The sequence below is a fragment of the Telopea speciosissima genome, chromosome 6, assembly GCF_018873765.1.
Source record: "Telopea speciosissima isolate NSW1024214 ecotype Mountain lineage chromosome 6, Tspe_v1, whole genome shotgun sequence".
NCBI classification, from domain to species: Eukaryota; Viridiplantae; Streptophyta; class Magnoliopsida; order Proteales; family Proteaceae; genus Telopea; species Telopea speciosissima.
In genome coordinates this window covers 43593718-43616312 of record NC_057921.1, presented here as the reverse complement: position 1 = coordinate 43616312, position 22595 = coordinate 43593718, and the positions used below count along the sequence as shown (strand labels likewise).

Below are 22595 nucleotides of genomic sequence, written 5' to 3'. Positions count from 1 at the left end.
CAAGTTTTGAACAAGAGCACATTTTGTACTCTGCTTGAAGCCTATAATATGATTCAGCATGAGGATCATTGTCATTTTGTCATGATGCCTCCCACTGCCCCCACTCGGTCTGCTCTTGTTACTACACTACAGTCCTCTTTACCTATGGATAGTGCTAGTTTGGACAGCAAGGCTGGTGCTTCTCGTGATCCTGTGAAATGTGACTATTGTGGTCGTCCACGTCACACCAGGGAGACTTGGTGGAAATTACATGACCGTCCCAAAGGGGCCGGGGAGGTAAATCTGGTTCTACTCGTCCTCAGGTTCACCTAACAAAGACTACAGAGGCTCCTACTGGTACTCTATCTGTCTACAGACAACTTGTGACTCAGCTCCAACATATGGTGACTCAACTCGGTTTTGCTTCTTCTACCACGGCTTCCTCCACCTCACCTTCTTCCCATTTAGCCCAGTCAGGTATTTTTCTTGCATCCTCTCATATTGACTCTTCATGGCATATTGATTCTGGCCTAAGATCATATGACCAGCTCCTCGGACTTGTTTGCCTCTTAAAACCCTTGTTCAGGCAAGGATAAGGTCTGAGTCGTTGATGATTCTCTTTCTGCTATTTCTGGTAAAGGATCTATCTCGTGCTCTCCCACTATTTCTTTATCCTTTGTCTTGCATGTCCCCACCCTCTGTGCCAACCTGCTTTCCATTTACTGTCTTACCACTGATCTTAATTGATTTGTTCAATTTTTTTCTTCTCACTGTGTTTTTCAGGACTTAGCGACGGGGGCAACGATTGGATATGGTAGAGTACAAGATGGTCTTTACTACCTGGATCCAGGTCTTACTACTGCTCCCTCCCCAGTTTCAGCTCATATCACTAGAGAAGATAGTGCTCTCCAACAGCTCCATCACTGGCATCGTCGTCTCAATCAACCTTCCTTTTATATTTTCCGTCATTTGTTTCCTTCTCTAGCCAAACAATGTAACTTGGACCATTTTAAATGTGATATTTGTGAACTTGCTAAGCACACACAGTCCTTATATTTTTCCAGTGATAATACAAGTTTGATTCCCATCTCTTTTATCCAATCTAACATGTAGGGTCCTTCTAGAACAACTGCTCGGGGTGGGTTTAATTGGTTTATCACTTTAATTGATAACTATACACGACTAACCTAGGTACATCTTTGTGGACAGATTTAAAATTAGGGAAAGCTTGGATGATCTATTCATCCCAAGCACTCTTTATTTATAAGAGTAATAAAACAGTAAACATCTGTACGGTAGCAATGTGGGACTAAACCACATAATACAAAACTAATAAAATAACAAAGAAAAGAGGTCCAGAATACCCCCACGGTATTCTGGCCATATATCTAACACTCCCCCTCAAGTTGGAGCATATATATCATGCATGCCCAACTTGACTAAGATAGGATGAAACAGCTTGCTACTCAGTCCCTTAGTAAACACATCAGCCAGTTGATCAGTAGACTTCACAAAGGGAACACAAATGAGGCCGGCCTCAAGCTTCTCCTTGATGAAATGTCGGTCAACCTCCACGTGTTTAGTACGATCATGCTGGATAGGGTTATGCGCAATGCTAATGGCCGCTTTATTGTCACAATAAAGCATCATGGGAAGATGGACAGCAACACCGATATCCTGCAATAATCCTCTAAGCCACAGAAGTTCACAAATTCCTTGGGCCATCGCACGAAACTCGGCTTCAGCACTGGACCTAGCCACAACATTCTGCTTCTTGCTACACCATGTGACAAGGATCCCACCAACAAAGGAACAGTAACCAGAGATAGATTTCCTGTCAGGAGAACCAGCCCAATCGGCATCAGTATAGGCTTCAATCTTAAGGTGACCCGTGGGAGATAGAAGGATTCTCTTTCCTGGAGCAGACTTCAAATACCTCAAAATACGACGGACTGCATCCATATGAGAGGACTAGGGATCATGCATGAATTGGCTCACCAAACTCACAGCAACTGCAATGTCAGGTCGTGTGTGAGAAAGGTAGATTAACTTGCCCACTAACCGCTGATAAACACCCTTGTCAACAGGCTCACCCTCTTTCTCCCTAAGTTTTGTAGTAGATTCCATAGGAGTATCTGAAGGATGACAGCCTAGCAGCCCTGTTTCAATCAATAGATCAAGGATATATTTTCTTTGAGAAAGAAAGATACCCTTTGAAGAGCGAGCAACTTCTATCCCTAGAAAATATTTCAGAGGACCAAGATCTTTGACCTCAAACTCACGGCCAAGGAGGAGCTTCAAATCCGATAGCATCACCATCATTACCAGTGACCACAATATCATCCACATAGACTATGAGAAGAGTTACCTTGTCACCAACTCGTCTGATAAACAAAGTGTGATCAGCATTAATCTGCCTGTAACCTGCTAAAATCATAGCCTTGTGAAATCTGCTAAACCATGCCCTAGGTATTGTTTCAGCCCATAAAGTGCACGCTTGATCTACGACCTTGCCCTTGGTCCATGATGAGAAGCCTGGTGGAATGTCCATATATACCTCCTCCTCAAGCTCCCATGGAGGAAGGCATTCTTTACATCTAACTGTTGAAGATCCCACCCAAGATTTACAAAGACAAGATAATAGCACCCAGGCAGTGTTGAGCTTCACCACGGTGCAAAGGTCTCCTGATAGTCAACTCCATAAGTTTGAGTGAACCCCTTTGCAACCAGACGTGCCTTATATCGATCCACAGAACCATCAGCCTTCTGTTTGACCACGAAGACCCATCTACATCCAACTGGTTTCTTTCTCGGAGGAAGAGTCACAAGCTCTCATGTATTATTTTTATGTAGTGCTCTCATTTCTTCCAACATTGTTGCCTTCCACTTTCCATCTGTAGATGCTTCCTGCCAAGTTTTAGGAATCGAAACAGAAGAAAGAGAAGATACAAAAGCACGAAAAAGATGGAGAAAGAGAACTATAAGAAACAACACAAGATATGGGATGTAAAGTACAAGTCCTAGTACCTTTGCGGTGAGCAATAGGTAGGTCGGAAGAAGAGGGATTACCAGGAGATGGAGGATCTGGATCTGGAGCCGGCAATTGGATGGGTATTGGTGCTAAAGTGGATTGCAACTGCCCTCGGTTGGTTCTGCCCCTTGTGTAGGTGAGTATGTTGGAGTTGTCAATTCTCTTCTGAAATTCACCAATAGTTCTCCGGACTGGAGTCAGCTCCCCCTGAATAGGAACATTAGCAACACTATTTTCTATGGTCTCCCCCTGTAAAGGATTCCCATTAGGTGAGGGAGGAACAGCCGGAGGAGGTTGGACATCATCCAAAGGAGGTTGGGCATCAGTCAAAGGAGGCTGGGCAGCAGCCGTGGGTGCCGTCAAAGGAGGCTGGACAGAAGCCAGAGGAACCTCTAGTGGAGGAATCTCAAAGGGCACATCTTCACTAGAACTCTCCCCTTGAAGAGGTGGTGAAGAATAATAAGAAAGGGTCTCATGGAAAACAACATCCATACTCACCAAGGTACGACGGGAAGGGGGATGGTAACACTTATAACCTTTCTGGGTTGGAGAATAACCCAAGAAAATACAACAGAGCCCACGAGGCTCAAGCTTGCCTGGAGATCTGGTATCCCTAGCATAACACACACACCCAAATACTTTGGGAGGGACAATAAAGGAGGAATGGCCCAATAAAATATCAGAGGGGGTACGGGAATTAAGAACCCGAGAAGGGAGCCTATTGATGAGATAGGCGGCAGTGAGAACTGCATCCCCCCAATATTGAGAAGGAACATTCCTCGCAAACATCAAAGCCCGGGCCATTTCCAACAAGTGGCGGTTTTTTCTTTCTGCCACACCATTCTGGGCAGGGGTATCAACACAACTAGTTTGGTGAATAATGCCATGATCAGCCAAATATTTTTGAAATTGTGATTCAGTAAACTCGGTTCCATTATCACTTCTCAATATTTGGAGAGTAGCCTGGAACTGAGTTTGAATCATCTTATGAAAATGCTGAAAACATGAGAAAACCTGATTTTTAGTGTGCAAAAGATACACCCAAGTGTTCCGAGAATGACAATCAATAAAAGAGACAAACCAGCGATGACCAGAAATAGAGGGCTTGCGACTAGGGCCCCAAACATCAGAATGTACTAAATTAAAACAAAAAGAACTCCTTTTATTTGAAATAGGATAAGTTGAACGTGTCTGTTTGGCCAGAACACAAGCCTCACAAAAAAAGTCATCCTTAGTATGTAGGGTGACCAAACTAGGAAATAAATGAGCTAAAATTCCTAAAGGGGGGTGACCTAACCGAGAGTGCCACTGGTAAAGTTCAGAAGAGACCAAGGAGTTCTGATGCAGCGGAGAAGGCAATGGTGGTGGAGAGAAGCGACCGTCATCAAGCAGGTACAGGCCACCATGCACTTTACCCAATCCAATCGTCTTCCCAGAGTCCAGATCCTGAAACACACAATGAGATGGAAAAAAAGGTGACTTTGCAGTTAAGATCACGAGTAATACTACTAATGGAAAGAAGGTTAGTAGTAAAATTAGGAATATGTAAAACAGAAGACAAGGGAAGAGAGGAAATGCAGTTGATGAGTCCTTTTCTAGATATTGAAGAAAGGGACCCATCAGCCACTTTGAACTTATCTTTCCCAGAAGTGGGAGAATATCTGTGAAACAGACTAGAGGAACTGGTCATATGATCTGTAGCTCCAGAATCTATGAGCCAAGGATGGGAAGCCACAGAAGCACAATGACCTACAAATGGAATACCTGACCGGGCAAAGTGTGAACCTGAAGGAGCTGAGGAATTGGCAGTAGCTGATGTAGTAGAGGCAGCAGCAGCGGAAGTCCTGAGCATACGTAGGAGGGCCTGTAGATCATCCTGGGATAGACCAGTGTCAGTAGTAGGGGCTGCGATATGATCTCGATCGATGGGCCTTGGTCTTTGTCTTTATCTTTGTTTTGGCAGCCCGTTTAGCTTCAAAATCAGCCGGTTTCCCATGAAGTTTCCAGCACTTCTCTTTGGTGTGATAGGGTTTGTGACAGTGCTCACAAACAACAGTCCCTGTAGTACAATCACCAAGAGAAGCAGTGCCACTAGGTGCAGAAGGGGCCGGGGCAGCAGCCTTGAGGGCTGATCTATCAGTAATAGGAGGGTGCAACATGGCAGCCCTACGGTTCTCCTCAGATGAAACCAATGCATAAGATTGTTCGAGTGTGGGAAAAGGCTTATGGCCCAACACTTGAACACGAATTGGATCATACTCCACATTCAAGCCAGTCAAAAAATCATAGACCCTGATCTTGTCCACATGCTTCTTATAGGAAGCAATATCAGCAACTGTAGACGGGTGGAAGTTAGAGAAGTGGTCTAATTGCTGCCACAGACTGCGTAGAGCAGCATAGTACTTCGAAACTGAAAGTTCACCTTGAGTGGTATGGAGGACCTTCTGCCTAAGTTCATATACCTGGGCATCATTGCCAAGCTGCCCGTAGGTTTCCTTGCAAGCAGCCCAAATCAGGCATTGTTCTAGAAGAAGAAAGTTATGCTTCAAATCAGTAGTCATTGAACCAATTAAGTAGGACATGAGAACACCATTATTAGCAAGCCACCTGTCCTGAGCAGGGCCTGGGGCAGTAGGTTGAACACTAGTGCCATTAATATGGCTGGTGAGACCATGGCCAGGAATGGCAAAAGAGGTAGATCTGGACCATAAAAGGTAATTCGAGCCATCAAGTTTAATAGGATTTGGTGTGAAGCTGTGGTAGTCAGTCTTGTGGTGACCATCGGTAGGTGGCTGATCTGAAGTAGCTGAAGAATCGAGAGAGTCACCCATACTGCCAGTAAAGAAGTCCAATAATGTCTTCAAGTGAAGGCTGAACTAACTCCAAAAAATAGAGACAGCAGCAGTGAAGAGTCCTATATCGATAATGTCAGGGTTTTTTTTGATAAAACCTGAATTGCTGAAATCGATGAGGATAATAAGGAGTCCAAAAATTCTGCAGAAAAATGGCTTCAACTGAGGTCAATTAATCCTCTATACTGGAAGAAACAGCCTGCAGAAAAATCAAGAACACTGGGCTGCAACAACTCCAAGATCGATAGGTGTTAGGGTTTTGCAAAAAACCCTGTGATAGTAGGATCGATCTCAAGGAGGTCTTCAAATCTGTAGATAAGAACTGAACCAATAAAAAAGGAATCCTGCTGCAGTTTGTGGTCTTCAAAGGAAGGAGTTAATGCCTTGTAGTTGTTGTAGAAGCAAGCTCAAAAAAAAAACTGAAGATCCAATATCGCAGACAGGCTTGGCAGGTCCTTATCGAGCAGAATTATAGTGCATAAAAGAGGTAATGGGGGCAGCAACTGGATCGTATGATCACCTCATCAGTGCTGCCCTATAGGGAATGGAGAACAAGGGAGAAGAAAGAGAGAACTAGAAGAGAAGAAGATCGAAAGAGAGAGGGAGAAGAAAAACTGACATTCGAAGGAGGGGTTTTGTCCCTAACTCGAAATCTGCTCTGATACCATGTGGACAGATTTAAAATTAGGGAAAGCTTGGATGATCTATTCATCCCAAGCACTCTTTATTTATAAGAGTAATAAAACAGTAAACATCTGTACGGTAGTAATGTGGGACTAAACCACATAATACAAAACTAATAAAATAACAAAGAAAAGAGGTCCAGAATACCCCCACGGTATTCTGGCCATATATCTAACAATCTTCTTCGGTCCAAATCCGAAGCTTTCTCATGTTTCCAGTCTTTCCACAGAATGATCCAAACCCAATTCATTGTCTAGGTTAAGGTTCTCCGCAACGATAATGGAACTTAATACATTGATAGTTCGTTCCTTCAGTATCTTGATACACATGGAATCCTCTCTCAGACTTCATGTGTCTGCACACCTGCGCAAAATGGTAACCTAGAACGAAAAAACCACCATCTTCTAAAAGTCACTCGGTCTCTAAAGTTTAGCACTCAGGTTCTTAAGTGCTATTAGTGTGATGTTGTGCTAACTGCTGCCTTCCTTATAAATCGAGTAACTTCCGCTACTCTCGATTTCAAGACACCAGTCAGCCAGCTTCTTGATCCCACTATTGCCTCTCATCTTCTTCCTCGTGTGTTCGGGTGTGTCTACTTTGCTCACAACTCATATCGTGCCTTTGTTTCCTCTTTGTCTTTTGTGTTTATTCCATAGGGTTGGAAGGAAGCTATCATAGACCCAAAATGGAAGAATCCCATGGTAGAGGACATGCAGGCCTTAAAGAAAAATGACACTTGGGAGCTTGTACCTTGTCCTAACGGAAAGAAGCTAGTTGGATGCAGTGGGTATTCACAATAAAGCAGAATGCAGATGGAACTTTTACTCGCTATAAAGTCAGACTAGTTGCCAAGGGATTCACTCAGGCCTATGGCATCGATTACCAGGAAACGTTTGTCCCAGTGGCAAAAATGATTTCTATCCGAGCATTGTTGTCTTTTGCTGCGAACTTGGGATGGGATCTTCAGCAGTTGGACGTGAAGAATGCCTTCCTCAATGGTGATCTTAAAGAAGAGGTCTACATGGACATTCCTCCCGGCTTTGAATCATCTACTACAGCTGGGAAAGTGTGCAGACTCCGAAAATCACTCTATGGGTTGAAACAGTCCCCCTGTGCCTGGTTTGGCAAGTTTTAGAAGTCTATGCAGAAGTTCGGCTTCAAACAAAGTAATGTTGATCATACCCTGTTTATCAAACACAAATTGGAAAGGTCATAGATCTTATTGTTTATGTGGGTGATATAGTGATCACTGGAGATGATGTGGTGGAAATCTCTCTTATAAAGACTTGACTGGCAGCCATGTTCGAGACTAAAGACCTAGGACATCTCAAGTACTTTTTGGGAATTGAAGTAGCCAGATCCAGTAAAGGGATCTTCATCTCCCAAAGAAAGTACGTTCTAGATCTTCTTGAAAAAACTGGGATGCTTGGTTGTAAACCTGCTGATTCTCCCATTGAAGTTAACCACTACTCAGCAGCACCGGTGGTGATTCTGTGGATAGAGAACAATATCAACATCTCGTAGGAAGACTTATATATTTGTCTCACACTAGGCCAAACATTGCCTATGTTGTAGGAGTTGTTAGTCGCTTCCTCCATGATCCGAAGACTGTTCACCTTGAGGCAGTATACAGGATTCTTCGGTAATTAAAGTCAGTTCATGGAAAGGGTATTCTATTTTCAAACAATGGAAGTCTGAAGTTGGAATCCTCTACTGATGTTGATTGGGCTGGATCCATTGATGACTGCCGCTCCACCTCTGGCTATTGTACATTCCTTGGAGGAAACCTTGGCACCTGGAGAAGCAAAAAACAGTTCATAGTTTCCAAATCCAATGTCAAGGCGGAATACAAGGCTATGGCTCAAGGAGTATGTGAACTTATTTGGCTGAAAATACTTCTTAGTGATCTAAAATTAGCCCCTGAGGGACCTATGAGGCTCTACTGCGACAATAAAGTTGCAACCAGTATAGTCCATAACCCGGTTCAACATGATAGGACCAACGATGTTAAAATTGATTGACATTTTATCAAGGAGAAAATCGAAGATGGTTTGATATACACTCCTTTTGTTACTAATCAATTAGCAGATGTCTTTACTAAGGGCTCGTCCGTTAAGACCTTCCGTCCTATTGTTTCCAAGTTGGGCATGTGTGACATCCATGCACCAACTTGAGGGGAAGTTTTGATGGATTTGGGATTGACCCAGTTCGGTTCTCTTTGGTTCCCTTGTTGAAGTATGTAATGTAACTAGGTACACTAGAGTGTCTACATTCACTATGCACATGTTAATTGTGCTGAGTAAATCTTCCATATTTGTAATAATCCTAAAGTTATAAATAAATGGTGGCCTCTACCATCTTGACAAGCCAAAAGATCATTCTTCTTTTCTTTTCTCAACTTTGTCTCAAGAAGACACTATAATTTGAAACAATTACCAAGAGCTTGGTTTGTGGTAAAATATGGATACATCCAAAGCCAGGCAGATCACACCCTATTTACAAAAAGAGCAAATGGTAGCTGTTAATGATGAAGAGGAAGTGAGAAAACTGAAGATATCTGACCCAACAATTTGAGATCAAAGACCAAGGTACCTTAAATACTTCTTAGGAATTTAGGTATCAAGGTCAGCCCAACAACAACCTCAGCCTTATCCCAACTAAATGGGATCGGCTACATGGATCCTTGCAAAAAAAGTAGGGAAAACTAACCGAAAGTAAGAGGAATGAAGAAATGAGAGATGAGAAGTTAGAAATGAGAAAGTAAGAGGAAAGAGGCACAGCCCAGGAAGTCAGGAAAATCTCAGCTAAATGGGGTTGGCAACAAGGATCCTTGTCATTGATTGGGGCAACTCCCAAATCAGCACTAATACGTTCATTCCTTACTTTATCCTTTCCAGTTTTGCCACACATCCATCTTAACGTCCTCATCTCTGCTACACATAGCTTCTCTATATGGCACTTCTTAACTGCCAACATTCCGCCCCATACATCATAGCCGGTCGGTCGGACAACAGTCCTATAGAACTTCCCATTAAGCTTTAAAGGAATACGTCGGTCACATAGTACTCCGATCGCCCCTCTCCACTTCATCCATCTCACATTAATTATCTGCGAAACATCATCATCTATGTCACCATCTTTATTTATGGTTGACCCCAGATATCTAAAATAGTCACTTTGCGGTATCTCTCTCTCTCCTCAATTCTTACTATGTTAGTATCCATCATAGTGTGATTGAAATTACACATCATATACTCCATCTTTGATCTACTAATCTTAAAGCCTCTTGTTTCCAGGGTTGATCTCCACTCTCTCCAACTTAGCGTTAATCACTGCTTTTGTCTCGTCCACCAAAACGATATCATCGACGAAGAGCATACACCACGGGACCTCATCTTGGATGCTCTTGGTTAATTCATCAATGATAAGCGCAAACAAATAAGGGCTTAGGGTTGATCCCTGATGTAACCCTATCATAATTGGGAATTCCTTGCCCTGGCATCCCACCGATCTCACACTAGTTACCACGCCCTCATACATATCTTTAATTACATCTATGTATTTACTTGACACCCCTCTTTTCACAAGAACATGCCGGATAAAGTCTCTAGGGACTCTGTCATAGACATTTTCCAGATTAATAAAGACCAAATGGAGGTCTTTCCTGCTAGCTCTACATCTTTCCATGAGCCTCCTCAGTAGGTAAATAGCTTCTCTTATGGATCTACCTGGCATAAAATCAAATTAGTTCTTCGAGATATGAGTCTCTCTTCTCAGACATGCTTCAATAACCTTCTCCCATAGTTTCATAGTATGACTTATTAGTTTTATGCTTCTATAGTTGTTGTAGCTATGAATATCGCCTTTAATTTTGTAGATTGGAACTACAATGCTTCTCCTCCATTCATTTGGCATTTTCCTTGTATTCATAATCTTGTTAAACAACTTGGTTAACCAATATATCCCACATACTCCTAGGGCCTTCCACACTTCTATTGGGATCTCATTTGGCCCTGGTGTCAGCCCAAGGTATCTAAATTTATCAAAGAAAATATGTTTTGGATTTCCTCAATGAAACAAGATGTTAGGCTGAAAGCCTAGTGACTCACTAATTGACCAAAATCATAAGTTTGGTGAGGAGAGTGAACAACTAATTCGTGATGCCAAGAGATACCAGAGACTTGTTGTCAAACTGATTTATGTTTCTCTCACTCGTCCAGACATAGCATACTCTATCAGTGTAATCATTCAGTTCATGCATGCTCCTAGAACTGGTCATATGGAAACTGTTTACCGAATTCTTAGGTATCTAAAATCAGGCCCAGAGAAAAGTTTATTGTTCAAGAAAAACAATCACCTAAAGATTGAGGCATACATTGATGTGGAGTGGGGTGGATTAGTCATAGACCGAAGTCCAACTTCATGATATTACACTTTTGTTGGTGGGAATCTGTTGACTTGGAGAAGTAAGAAACAATCTGTAGTAACCAGATCTAGTGAAGAAGCAGAGTTTAGAGATATAACTCATGGGGGGTGTGAACTATTGTGGCTGAAAAAGTTGATCCAAGAGTTGGAGTTTGAGCCTTTGAGGTGGATAAACCTATGAGACTATATTGTAACAACAAAGCAGCTATCAACATAGCATACAATCCAATACTACATGATTGTACCAAACATATTGAAGTTGGTCGGCACCTTATCAAGAAGAAACTTCAATTTGGATACCTCTGTTACCATTCATGAGAACTGGAGAGCAAATGAGATAGATTGACCGAAGGACTTTGTCCGCACATTTTAATGTTTTGTTAGGCAAGGTGGGAAAGTATAATATTTATGTCCCAGCTTGACGGGGAGTGTTGGAATAATATGTAAGGGTATCATGGTTTAAAGTAATATAGTATCGACCAACCCGGTATCGATCAATATCGATACTATACATACCGATACGTATCTTTTTTTTAGAAAAAAAAAATGTCTCGATTGTTATCGTATTGTATCGGCCGATACGATACAGACCGATACGTACTGATACTTACGATACGTACATAATAGGTTCTGTGAGAGTATCGATACATATCGGTATGTATCGGCCGATACGGTTCGATACAGACCGATATAGCTCGATACATACCGATATGGTCGGTACCAACCGATACATGTTGATACGCCCATTAAAAGGCCCATGTGACTATCAAACTATGATTCTGTTTTTGAGACCAGAGGTTGCTAGAGATTTCATAGAAAAAAGAGATTTCACAGAAAAAGGTAGGTTTCAGAAAAAAAAAAACACTTGATATTTGTGTTTAAATCATGGTTTTAAATCCTATTTTTTGCTACAAATTGATATATTTAGATAAAACTAAGTTTGTTAATGCATCAAACTTGATCATTTAAAAGGATTTGTACTCATATCGATGAAAGTCTCGTCTTGTTATACGTTCTCCATTTTAGTGTTTATGCATTATACATGTTATATATTGCTTATTTATATTGTTTTTTGGTCTAAAAGAGTATCTCCATGTGTATCTGTAGCATACGATACGTATCCTCGATACGGTACGATACAATACGTCTCTTAAAATCACCCTTCCGATACCGATACTTTAAACCTTGAAGGGTATTTTGGTAATACCATTTTATTTTTGGGAGAATTAAATCAGTAAGGGTAATACCAATTTAATGTGTAAGGAATAACAGGCCGTACCCAGTGCACAAGGCTCCTGCGTTTAGCAGGGTCTGGGGAAGGTCATATGTGTAATTTCAGTCTTTTATGGAAAGTCATATATAAGAGAGAAAGGAAGTAGTGGACCGACCAATATGTATACTATGTATACTTGCAACTCCCCATCTCAGGCTCTGTTCTGTTCTATACAACAGAACTCAACTTTATCTGATAAATTTTAAAAAGTTCAACATCAATTTAGCTGGGCAAATATACCAGCTGATGTTCTTTCATAAGCAGTAGACTAGCCAGCATTAAAACTTCCACTAGATTATAAACCAACATCTATTAAACTCTGTATATCAACACTTACTTCACTCAGAGTTCCAATGACAATCCGATTAATCAAACATGTCTAGCAAGCAGGTCAGATATTGTTCCATTAACACTTGTCTACAGAAACTTGAGGAGAAATCTCTATGGATGAGGTCAACAGTTCTTTGGTTCTGCGCTTAAAAACAAGCAACACTTCCATGCATTAAAAGTCCAGAGCAACAAAAAGTAGCCACTTTCACATCTTGCATGTACACATATGGCACAGGCAAATGGCTATATCAGCATTTACAAGCACTAAAATGCAAAGATAAATACAATATTATTAGCAGATAAATTACGAGACCTTAAACAAATAAATAAAGTAATAAAACATACACTGCATATACCACAAATTGCCAAAGAAGCTTCCAAGCGATTTAATAAATTGACCAGCATATCCCTGGGGAGTTTCCTTGCCATCTCTAAGGAAGCTTTTCCAACAGGATCTGAGTGATATTCTTTCACAAGACGAGGATGATCACAAGCTTGGCGGAGACGCAAAAGCATTAATAGAATATTTGCATAGTTCTGATTCACCGTGCCAGCAGCAGCATATTTCTGCAAAATTATACTCTTTTCATTTCACAAACTGACTAGAGATAAGGAAGGTGCTTTAATGCTTATTTCACGAAAATGAGGGGGGGCAGATATTAGTATCTGACAATACAAGTATCCACAAGCAATATAATAGTCAAACAAGAGAAAATAAAAAACTCCAGACATCCTTTTGTTGACTGAGTTCATCCAAAGAACTCAATAAGAGTTTGAATTGTATGAAACTTGGCCACATTATAGTGGACTTATAAATGCAGATTAGTGGCTACACTACACTGAGAAGTTCTAGAATGAAGAAACCATAAAATGAGATCTTGATTTGACATTTTAACTTTTAAGTGAAAGTATGCTCTCGAAGTACTAATTAACCCTAGAAATTCATCAATTTTGAGCAACCCAATTAGGGTTCCAATACATGCAACAACAACCATAACCTTATCCCAACTAAATGGGGTTGGCTACATAAATCGAATAGAGGCTATGACAGTAAAATAAATAAGAGAAGTAAAAAGAAGTAAAAGAAGTAAAAGGAAGAAGAATAGAACATAAGTAAAGGGAAAAGTCAAAGCAGTAGTCAAAGCAGCATCCCAGGAACAATCCCCTACAAGGGGTCGGCTACACGGATCCTTGTCCTCCAAACAACTCTATTAGGGGTCATACTAGGATTGAGCCCTACCACATGCATATCCTTTCTTACCACTTCTCCAATAGTCATTTTAGGCCTACCCCTACCTCTTTTAGCTCCATCAAACTGAATCTGGTCACCCTTCCTTACCGGTCCATCCAAAGGTCTCCATTGGACATGACCATACCACCTCAAGCGGCTCTCACGAAGCTTGTCCTGGATTGGTGCAACTCCTAATCCGGTTCTAATACAATCATTCCTTACTCTATCTCTCCTGGTCTTACCACACTTCCTCATCTCCGCTACACTCATCTTATTTATATTACTCTTCTTAACTACCCAACATTCCGCTCCATAAGTCATGGCTGGTCTTATTACTGTCCTGTAAAATTTCCCCTTAAGCTTAACAGTCATGCGTTTGTCACATAACACTCCCGATGTACCTCTCCACTTCATCCATCCTACTTTAATTCTGTGGGAGACATCATCCTCTATATCACCCTCTTTGTTAATGGTTGACCCTAGGTATCTAAAGCAATCACTTTGTGGTAGTTCTCGCTCCTCAAGTTTCACCACTTCATCACCTCTCCTGGTTTGACTGAAGTTACACATCATATACTCTGTTTTTGTTCTGCTTAACTTAAAACCTCGTGGTTGCTTGATCTCCATAACTCTAGCTTTGCATTAATCCCTTCCACTGTCTCATCTATCAACACAATATCATCAGCGAAAAGCATACACCAAGGGACCTCATCTTGGATGTGCCTAGTTAAATCATCCATGATGAATGCAAACAAATAAGGGCTTAGAGCTGATCCTTGGTTCCAATACATGCAATATGACGTAAATTCGGTCCAGCATCTCAAACATTTGATGTTAATCCACAACATAACTCAAAATCTCAGTTGAATAGTTCCAAAAAATTGGTAAGTGAAATGTCATAACCAAGCAAGAACTTCCAGTCAACAACAGCAGTCAGTAGGTAGAGGATGTTGAATCCATATAAGGGCGTACCCAGTGCACAAGGCTCTCGCCACTATGGGGTCTGGGGAGGGTCATAATATATGCAACCTTACCCCTGCTTTCGCAGAGAGGCTGTTTCCAGACTCGAACACGCGACCACTCAGTCATAATGGAGAAACCTTCCCGTTGCACCAAAGCCTGTCCTCGGGTGTTGAATGCATATATAAGAAATAAATAAACAAAGTTCTAATAAGATGAACAGCCAACCCTAGTACCATTCTGACTGAGATTGCTGGGCTTCATAGTCATGAACTCCTAAATAAAGTTGGAAACAAAATGAGCAAGATATCACCACATCCCTTATTAGCTAAGAAAATAGGAAAATTACCCAAAATACCTGTAATATTTAAGACAAAAAGGGAGTACCCAGTGCATGAGTCTCCCAACTCGCCACTGCGGGGTCTGGGGAGGGTCATAATGCACGCAGCCTTACCCCTGGCTTTCACAGAGAGGCTGTAACATTTAAGACAAAAACTAAAGAAATAGTTTTAGCGGAAAAAAATGTGGTTCTCTCTTAGAGGTTTGCAGCTTGGAATATCAGTCAAAAGGCTTGATCTAACATGCCTCAATCCAATTCCATGCCTCTCATTAAAGGTATGAAAATGCTCCAGGTCATGGTTTCTTCCATGGAAGTCTTTACATTCAAGTTGCCCCATCTGGATCCATGCACTGGTCCCAGATGAAGAAGAGGTTAATTCATGTTAGTGTGCCTACAGCATGGCCGACCAGCCATGCAGCAAAGAGAGGACCTGAAAACAAAGATCCACACAAAGGGAAATGAAAGCAAGAGGAATGAAGAAATGGGATAAGAAAAGTAAGAAATGAAAAATGAAACTAAGAGGAAAGAGGATATCCTAGGAAATCAGGAAAATCTCAGCTACATGGTGTCGACAACACGGATCCTTGCCCTCCAATAGGCTCTATCTGAGGTCATACTTGGCACAAGACCCAGACTATGCATGTCATTCTTCACAACCTCACCTATGGTCATTATAGGCCTGCCCTAGCTCTTTTAGCCCCTTCAATCGGAATCAGATCACTCCTTAGTGGGGCGTCCCCGGGCCTCCATTGCACAGGGCCAAACCACCTCAGACGACATTCTCGGAGCTTGTCTTTGATCTGGGCTACTCCCATATCAGCTCTAATACGTTCGTTCCTCACTTTATCCTTCCTAGTTTTGTCGTACATCCATCTTAACATCCTCATCTCTGTAACACATACCTTCACTATATGGCACTTCTTAACTGCCCAACATTCCGCCCCATACACCATAGCAGGTCGGACAACAGTCCTGTAGAACTTTCTTTTAAGCTTTAAAGGAATGTGTCGGTCACACAGTACTCCGGTCACCTCTCCAATTCATCCATCCCACTTTAATTCTTTGTGAAACATCATCATCTATGTCACCTTCTTTGTGAATGATAGACCCCAGATATCTGAAATAGGCACTTGGTGGTATCTCTCTCTCCTCAATTTTCACCATGTCATCATCTATCATAGTGTGACTAAAGTTACACATCATATACTCCATCTTTGATCTACTAATCTTAAAGATTCTTGTTTCCAAGGTCAATCTCCACATCTCTAACTCAGTGTTAATCACTGCTTTTGTCTCATTGACCAAAATGATATCATCGGCGAAGAACATACACCAAGGTACCTCGTCTTGGATGTTCTTGGTTAACTCATCCATGATAATTAATAAGGGCTTAGGGCTGTGATCCTTGATGTAACCTAACTGTAATTGGAATTCCTTGCCTTGGCCTCCCACAGATCTCATATTGGTCACCACACCCTCATACGTATCTTTAATTACCTCTATATATTTACTCGACACCCCTCTCTTCGCAAGAACATACCAGATTAAATCTTTGGGACAAATTTAGGATAAATTTGAAGAACATGACAAAGGCCAAAATTAAAGCCAAAAATGCAATTTAATAGTAATGGAATCAAATGGAATTCATGTAATTGATTTTCTTGAGATTTTCTTTTAAGGCACTTATCAACTTGTTTTGGCTGAAACCTGACCAATGAGATGGGTGTGGGCTGCTCCATCACATGTACTAACTAATGTTTGTCATGTGGCGAGGCAGCATCACCTTGTGATGAACACAAAATCACGAACATTTAATACCTAACATGTAGCAGATATTTTATTGCCATGCATCTAGTGTACATATATCAAAGGAATCACTTAAATTTTTTTTTTGGATGAATAAAATTCATTACCAAAGGAGAGGAAAAAAGGGGGGGGGGGGGAGGGGGAGAGAGAGAAAATACAAGCACAACCAATTACAAGGCACAAGCATTACAGCGGGGGAGGCAAGGGCCTGCAAAAGAGAGGGGGAAGAGCCCCAACCAACCACAACACACTATCAAGGGAAAATCTGGACTGCAACAAAGCAACCAGACCCAACCACAACCATAACATGCTACCCAAGAGTAAAAGGATCCGAAATGCCACGACAGAGGGTGTGACCCCTGATATCCATGCTTAGAGGCACTTCTCAATGCAAGGCATGGAATAGGCTAAGTAGGGCCATTTCTTAGGAAAAGGAGGAGAGCTAGTGTTGTGTCGGTGGTAAACACGAAGGGGAGGGTGGAAGACAATAGGAGGCTGGAGAGGATCAGATGGAGGGGGGAGGGTCCTAGGCTAGGGCACGGGAGGGATCAACCCAGGGCCAAAGGTTGGGGCCAAAGAAGGACGGGCCAGGCAGAAGGGGTTAAAGGGAGTGGCTAATGGGCCGAAACGAGTAGAAGAAGGGAGAGGCGAGCCGAGCAAAGGGGCTAGCCCATTGAGGCCAGCGAGATCAAGAGTCGTAAGTGGGATGGGAAAAGAATGAAAAGAGAGACAAGTGGGACCTACCTCAGGATTAGCGGTAGGAAAAGGCAAGAGAGGGGGGAGAGAGGATCGAGGAATTAAGGGAGGGTTATCAGATAAGGGGATAGTGAGGTCTGCAGAGGGAGGGGACACGAAAACGATGGAAGGGGTCAGTGCAACAGAAGAAAAGTGGGATTGGCAGGAACAACAATGTTTCCAGGGACAGAAAGTCGTGCAAAGATTCCAACGGGAGGAATCGGTTGTGACCAGCGGTCCTAAGGTCGTCGGAGACCAACGGATAAGAGGGAGAAAGAGGGGTGTGACCGCGAGGGGAAGTGGAGGCGGAGGCATAGTGGTGAATAGATTTACGAGTACGATGCCGACGACGACTTCGAGAGGAGGAAGTAGAGGGGGCACCACCAGGGGAGGAGGCAATGCGAGGAGGGTAGAGAGAGGTAATAGATTTTTAAAGCAAAAATTAGGGTTACCAGGGGAGGCGATGATTGGGGTGAGAGAAGTTGAAGGAGTGATGGGGTCAAGGGCTTCAACAGAGGACTAGGGAGGATTCCAGAAGAAAGGGAAATGGAAGGCGAAGAAGGGTGGAGTTGGCATTTACCATAGTAGTGACCAAAAACTTTGCTAGAAATACAATGGGGGGGGAGACCAGTCTGTGACACCCACCTCTAAACTGAGCCTATTTGAACTTGTGTGATTTCAGGTTCTGGTTCACACCATGTATGCCTCAATGTTGTGGGCTTTATTGGCTGAGGATTCGAACCAACCTTCCAGTTTCCCAATGATGGATTCCGAAGAATCGGCTGATGTAGCTATTTTTGGGACTTGAGGAACCGGACGGGACCTCGCATATAAGCTTCATATGTCAAGCATGTTGGATCGAACACATGCAGAACCTCACAATCTCATAGGCCGGGTCTTAGGTAAGAATCCATTCGTGTGTATATATATATCATTAATGCTTTAATGGCATAATGGGGGGCAGAAATGTAATTTCCTCTTCTGGGACCCACACCCCTGTGTGTCCTAAGTTACCCATGTGCCAACATGCCCGGGGCCCCACCTATGTCATGGTACATCAAGCCCATGACTTAAACATAAGACTTTAAGTACTTATTTCCAATGTAATCAGTTTTGAGAATCATTTCTCCAAACTAATTCTACCTAGAGCCAAACCAAACAAGCCTCAGTACAACTAACTATATATAGAAGACTTAGCTTTAGGATTCATTTCTTCTCAAACTAAGAACCGATTTTACTCTAGAGAAGAAGAAGAGAAAGAGAAGAAAGGAGGAGAAGACTTGGGCTTGGAAACTATTGGCAATTAAGGTTGGAGAAGCTTGGATTTGGGGCTGCCATCACCTTCTCCATTCCATACTCAAGATAGGTAATCCATCCAAATTCTGATTTCCCCAAATTCCTTCCTTCTTCCCTTGATTTTCCAACTAAGTTTATGGCAATCAACCCAATACCTTGAAGCTAGACAAGTTGACCTATAAAAGCCCTAAAAAACCCTACATGATTTGGGTTGATCCAGCTCAATTGAGGATCATCTCCAGCCCTGGTGCTGTCCCAATGCCCTCTTTCCTTGGGATTCGGCCATGTTCTTGAAATTCCAAGATTTCTCTTTTATTTAATTATGATTGGGAGTCTTGGCTTTGATCATACATGCAATTGGATCAAAATGACCCCATGGCTGTACCCTTAGTTTCCCCTAAGCCAATTTGGGGGATTAGACTCCATGCATGGCAAGATCCATAGGATTCGGGTCTCAAATTAGGCACTGAAACATCAACCGGATTCAGAGCTTGTAACCCCTACGATCAACCGGTTTCAGGCAGGTCTGAATCAGGTTCTGCCCTGCTGTCCCAACCTTGGTCTTAGTTGGTTTAGGCTATGTTTTAGACTTGTTTATTGCCTAATACATGCTACCTACTGCTGTTTTAGGGCTGTAATTATCATTTTGGTGAGGCTAATTGGGAGTTGGATTATCTCCTTGCTTTGGTTAACATCCAACTCTAGGTAAGGGAACTTTGACCTTGTTTAAGAGTGTTTATTACTTTAATTTCTGTTTATTGATGGCTGATTGGCTGCCATGACATTCATCATTATAGCATGATGTTCATATAGTTTTATAGCTTCTTTTTTTGCATTAGGTGTTGCATGATATTAGGAAGCATTCCATGTTGCATATGCATAAATTTATCTGATCTTTGAATGCTATTGATATTGATGATGTTGGACAGAATTGCTTTATTAACTATTATTGAATCATATGACATCATGTTAGAATGCATATGGTTAGGGATATCATGAACCCAATGTTACGGCCCTTACCAACAGGGGAGAGGTGTTGGATAACCCGTGGTAGGTCCGATGTGCAATACCAGAATGCCATTCACTGTCCTAGGTCCGATGTGTAATACCGGAATGGGAACAAACAGTAGGGTTAGCATTTAGGGGTTCGTTGGCGTCAGATGTGTAATACCTGAGCTGGCGGGTCCCCACCGTGGTAGAGTGGTATCGCTCGGGTGACTGACGTCTAGTTTATGTTTCCGGGACCGATAGTGTTTATTACTTTAATTTCTGTTTATTGATGGCTGCCATGACATTCATCATTATAGCATGATGTTCATATAGTTTTATAGCTTCTTTTTTTGCATTAGGTGTTGCATGATATTAGGAAGCATTCCATGTTGCATATGCATAAATTTATCTGTGATCTTTGAATGCTATTGATATTGATGATGCTGGACAGAATTGCTTTATTTACTATTATTGAATCATATGACATCATGTTAGAATACATATGGTTAGGGATATCATGAACCCAATGCTACGGCCCTTACCAACAAGGGAGAGGTGTTGGATAACCTGTGGTAGGTCCGATGTGTAATACTGGAATGCCATTCACTGTCCTAGGTCTGATGTGTAATACCGGAACGGGAACAAACAGTAGGGTTAGCATTTGGGGGTTCGTTGGCGTCAGATGTGTAATACCTGAGCTGGCGGGTCCCCACCATGGTACAGTGGTATTGCTCAGGTAATCGACGCCTGGTTTGTGTTTCCGGGACCGAGGATATCATACCTACTACAGTAGCATTTATACCCCATGAGACTTGGTACTGATGTTAGGAGCATACTTAGTTTTAGGTCATTCATCATGGACTATTTGCATTTGCTTGTGTGTTCCCCTTGCTGAGCTCAGTGGAGCTCATCCCTCGGTATACCTTTATTTTAGACATGGCAACTGGCTTGATGGTGATGGATGTGGAGCTGGATGGGCACAAGATGAACGTGACGATGATAGTTGTACTTGTTGGCTACTGCTTGAAGTTGCTGGGTGATGGATATTGTTTTGATCAACTTATGAGATTTCTTTTTATGTAAGTTAACCTTATTGGATATTTTGTATATATATATATAAGAATGATTGTAAAGCTTAGATCATCAGTATGGTTAAGTAAATACTTATGTTATCATTTAGTACTCTGCTACTGAAGTTATAATTGTATTTTGATCTTTCGCTGCATTCTCTGATTCCTTTATTGATCCTATGACTTTTTACTGTGAGGTAGGCCACTGAACTGTGATCCTGGTGGTTTTGGGAATGTCTGTGGATATTCAGTCACATAACCCGGATCAAGTCAGGGTGGGGTGTGACACAGTCGAAGCTCATGGGCTGCTAGAAGTTGAACCCTTCATTGTCAATGATAGTGACAGAGGACAGTAAAGGGGCATCAGCGGTAACTTCGATGCAGGTTCTAGCATGGGCGAGCCTGTCTTTTTTCTTTGTTCTTCCATCTGAGTAGGGAGGCTTCCCAAGGACAGAGCCCACCATGCAGAGACCATCCTCACACCAAAAGTGCAGCGGAATGCCTGGCAGAGAAACCCAGAGAGGGATTGAGCTGAGGTCGAGTTTGCTGATTGGTGAGCTCTCTCAACCATAATGTTTTAACATTTTTTAACGTTCATCGTGGCTGTTCAACTGGAATTTTAATTCATGGCAAGCACAAGGGTACAATCTGATCTAAGATCAGACCGTCAAAAAAGTCTATAATAATTCAATTGGAATGGTACAATTCAACCATCATTTTTTAACATTTTTTAACCTTTGATTTGCATCATGACCGTTTATTTAGCAGTTTTAATACTGAATACCAAACCAAATTCACCCCTCCCAAGACCCTGTATAGGCAGGAACAGCATGGGTAATGGCCCTTTTTTATACCTAACCATAATTCTGATCTATGATTGGATCATTTTATGCATGTGATCTAGCATCTTGCAATCAAGGTCATTTTTTACCGAACTGTTAAGTCTAATCTATGATTGGATCATTTTATGCATTTGATCTAGCATCTTGAAATCAATATTTAAATCATGTGATTGAATGCTTCTAATGATTCAATCATATATCAGAGTTTACGGTTGGGTTTACATTATTAAAAATGCTAAATAAACGGTCATGATGCATTCAAAGGTTTAAAAAGGTTAAAATATAAAGATTGAACCCTATCCTTCAATTGGAATATTTTTTATGCTACTAATAGTGTGATCTTAAATCAGACTGTAAAATGATATTTTCCATGATTTAAATTTTAAAATGTTAAATGAACAGCAATGCTTCCAAATCAAAGGTTTAAAAAATGTAAAGAATGTGATGTTAAACCATACCCTTAGTCCCTTCCAACTAGAATCTTTTTGACAAATATAAAAACTGTGGCATTAGCACCGCGAACATTATTTTTTATTTCTTTTAGAAGTTAGGTATCTTAGGTGTACTTTTTTACACATAAGGGTGCCTTAAACGTAGATACCTTAAATGTTAGGTACCTCAAGTGTAATTTACCCTTGATAAAAACATATTTTTGTTACAGATGTTATAAAAATACTCTCCAAGTGTCTATCTACCTAAGATAATGATGCTAATTTCCATTGTCTACATATACTGTTCTTGGTTCAGTTAT

The 22595-nt window shown here is 41.6% G+C and overlaps 1 protein-coding gene across 1 annotated transcript in view; it reads right to left on the bottom strand.

Annotated features, from left to right (window-relative positions):
• Positions 1 to 22595, bottom strand: part of LOC122664344 (helicase-like transcription factor CHR28) — a 126586-nt gene that overhangs the window by 70632 nt on the left and 33359 nt on the right. Inside the window, exon 8 of the mRNA XM_043860120.1 lies at positions 12920 to 13141. Coding sequence (XP_043716055.1) covers positions 12920 to 13141 — 222 coding nt within the window. The remainder of the gene's footprint in view (positions 1 to 12919; positions 13142 to 22595) is intronic.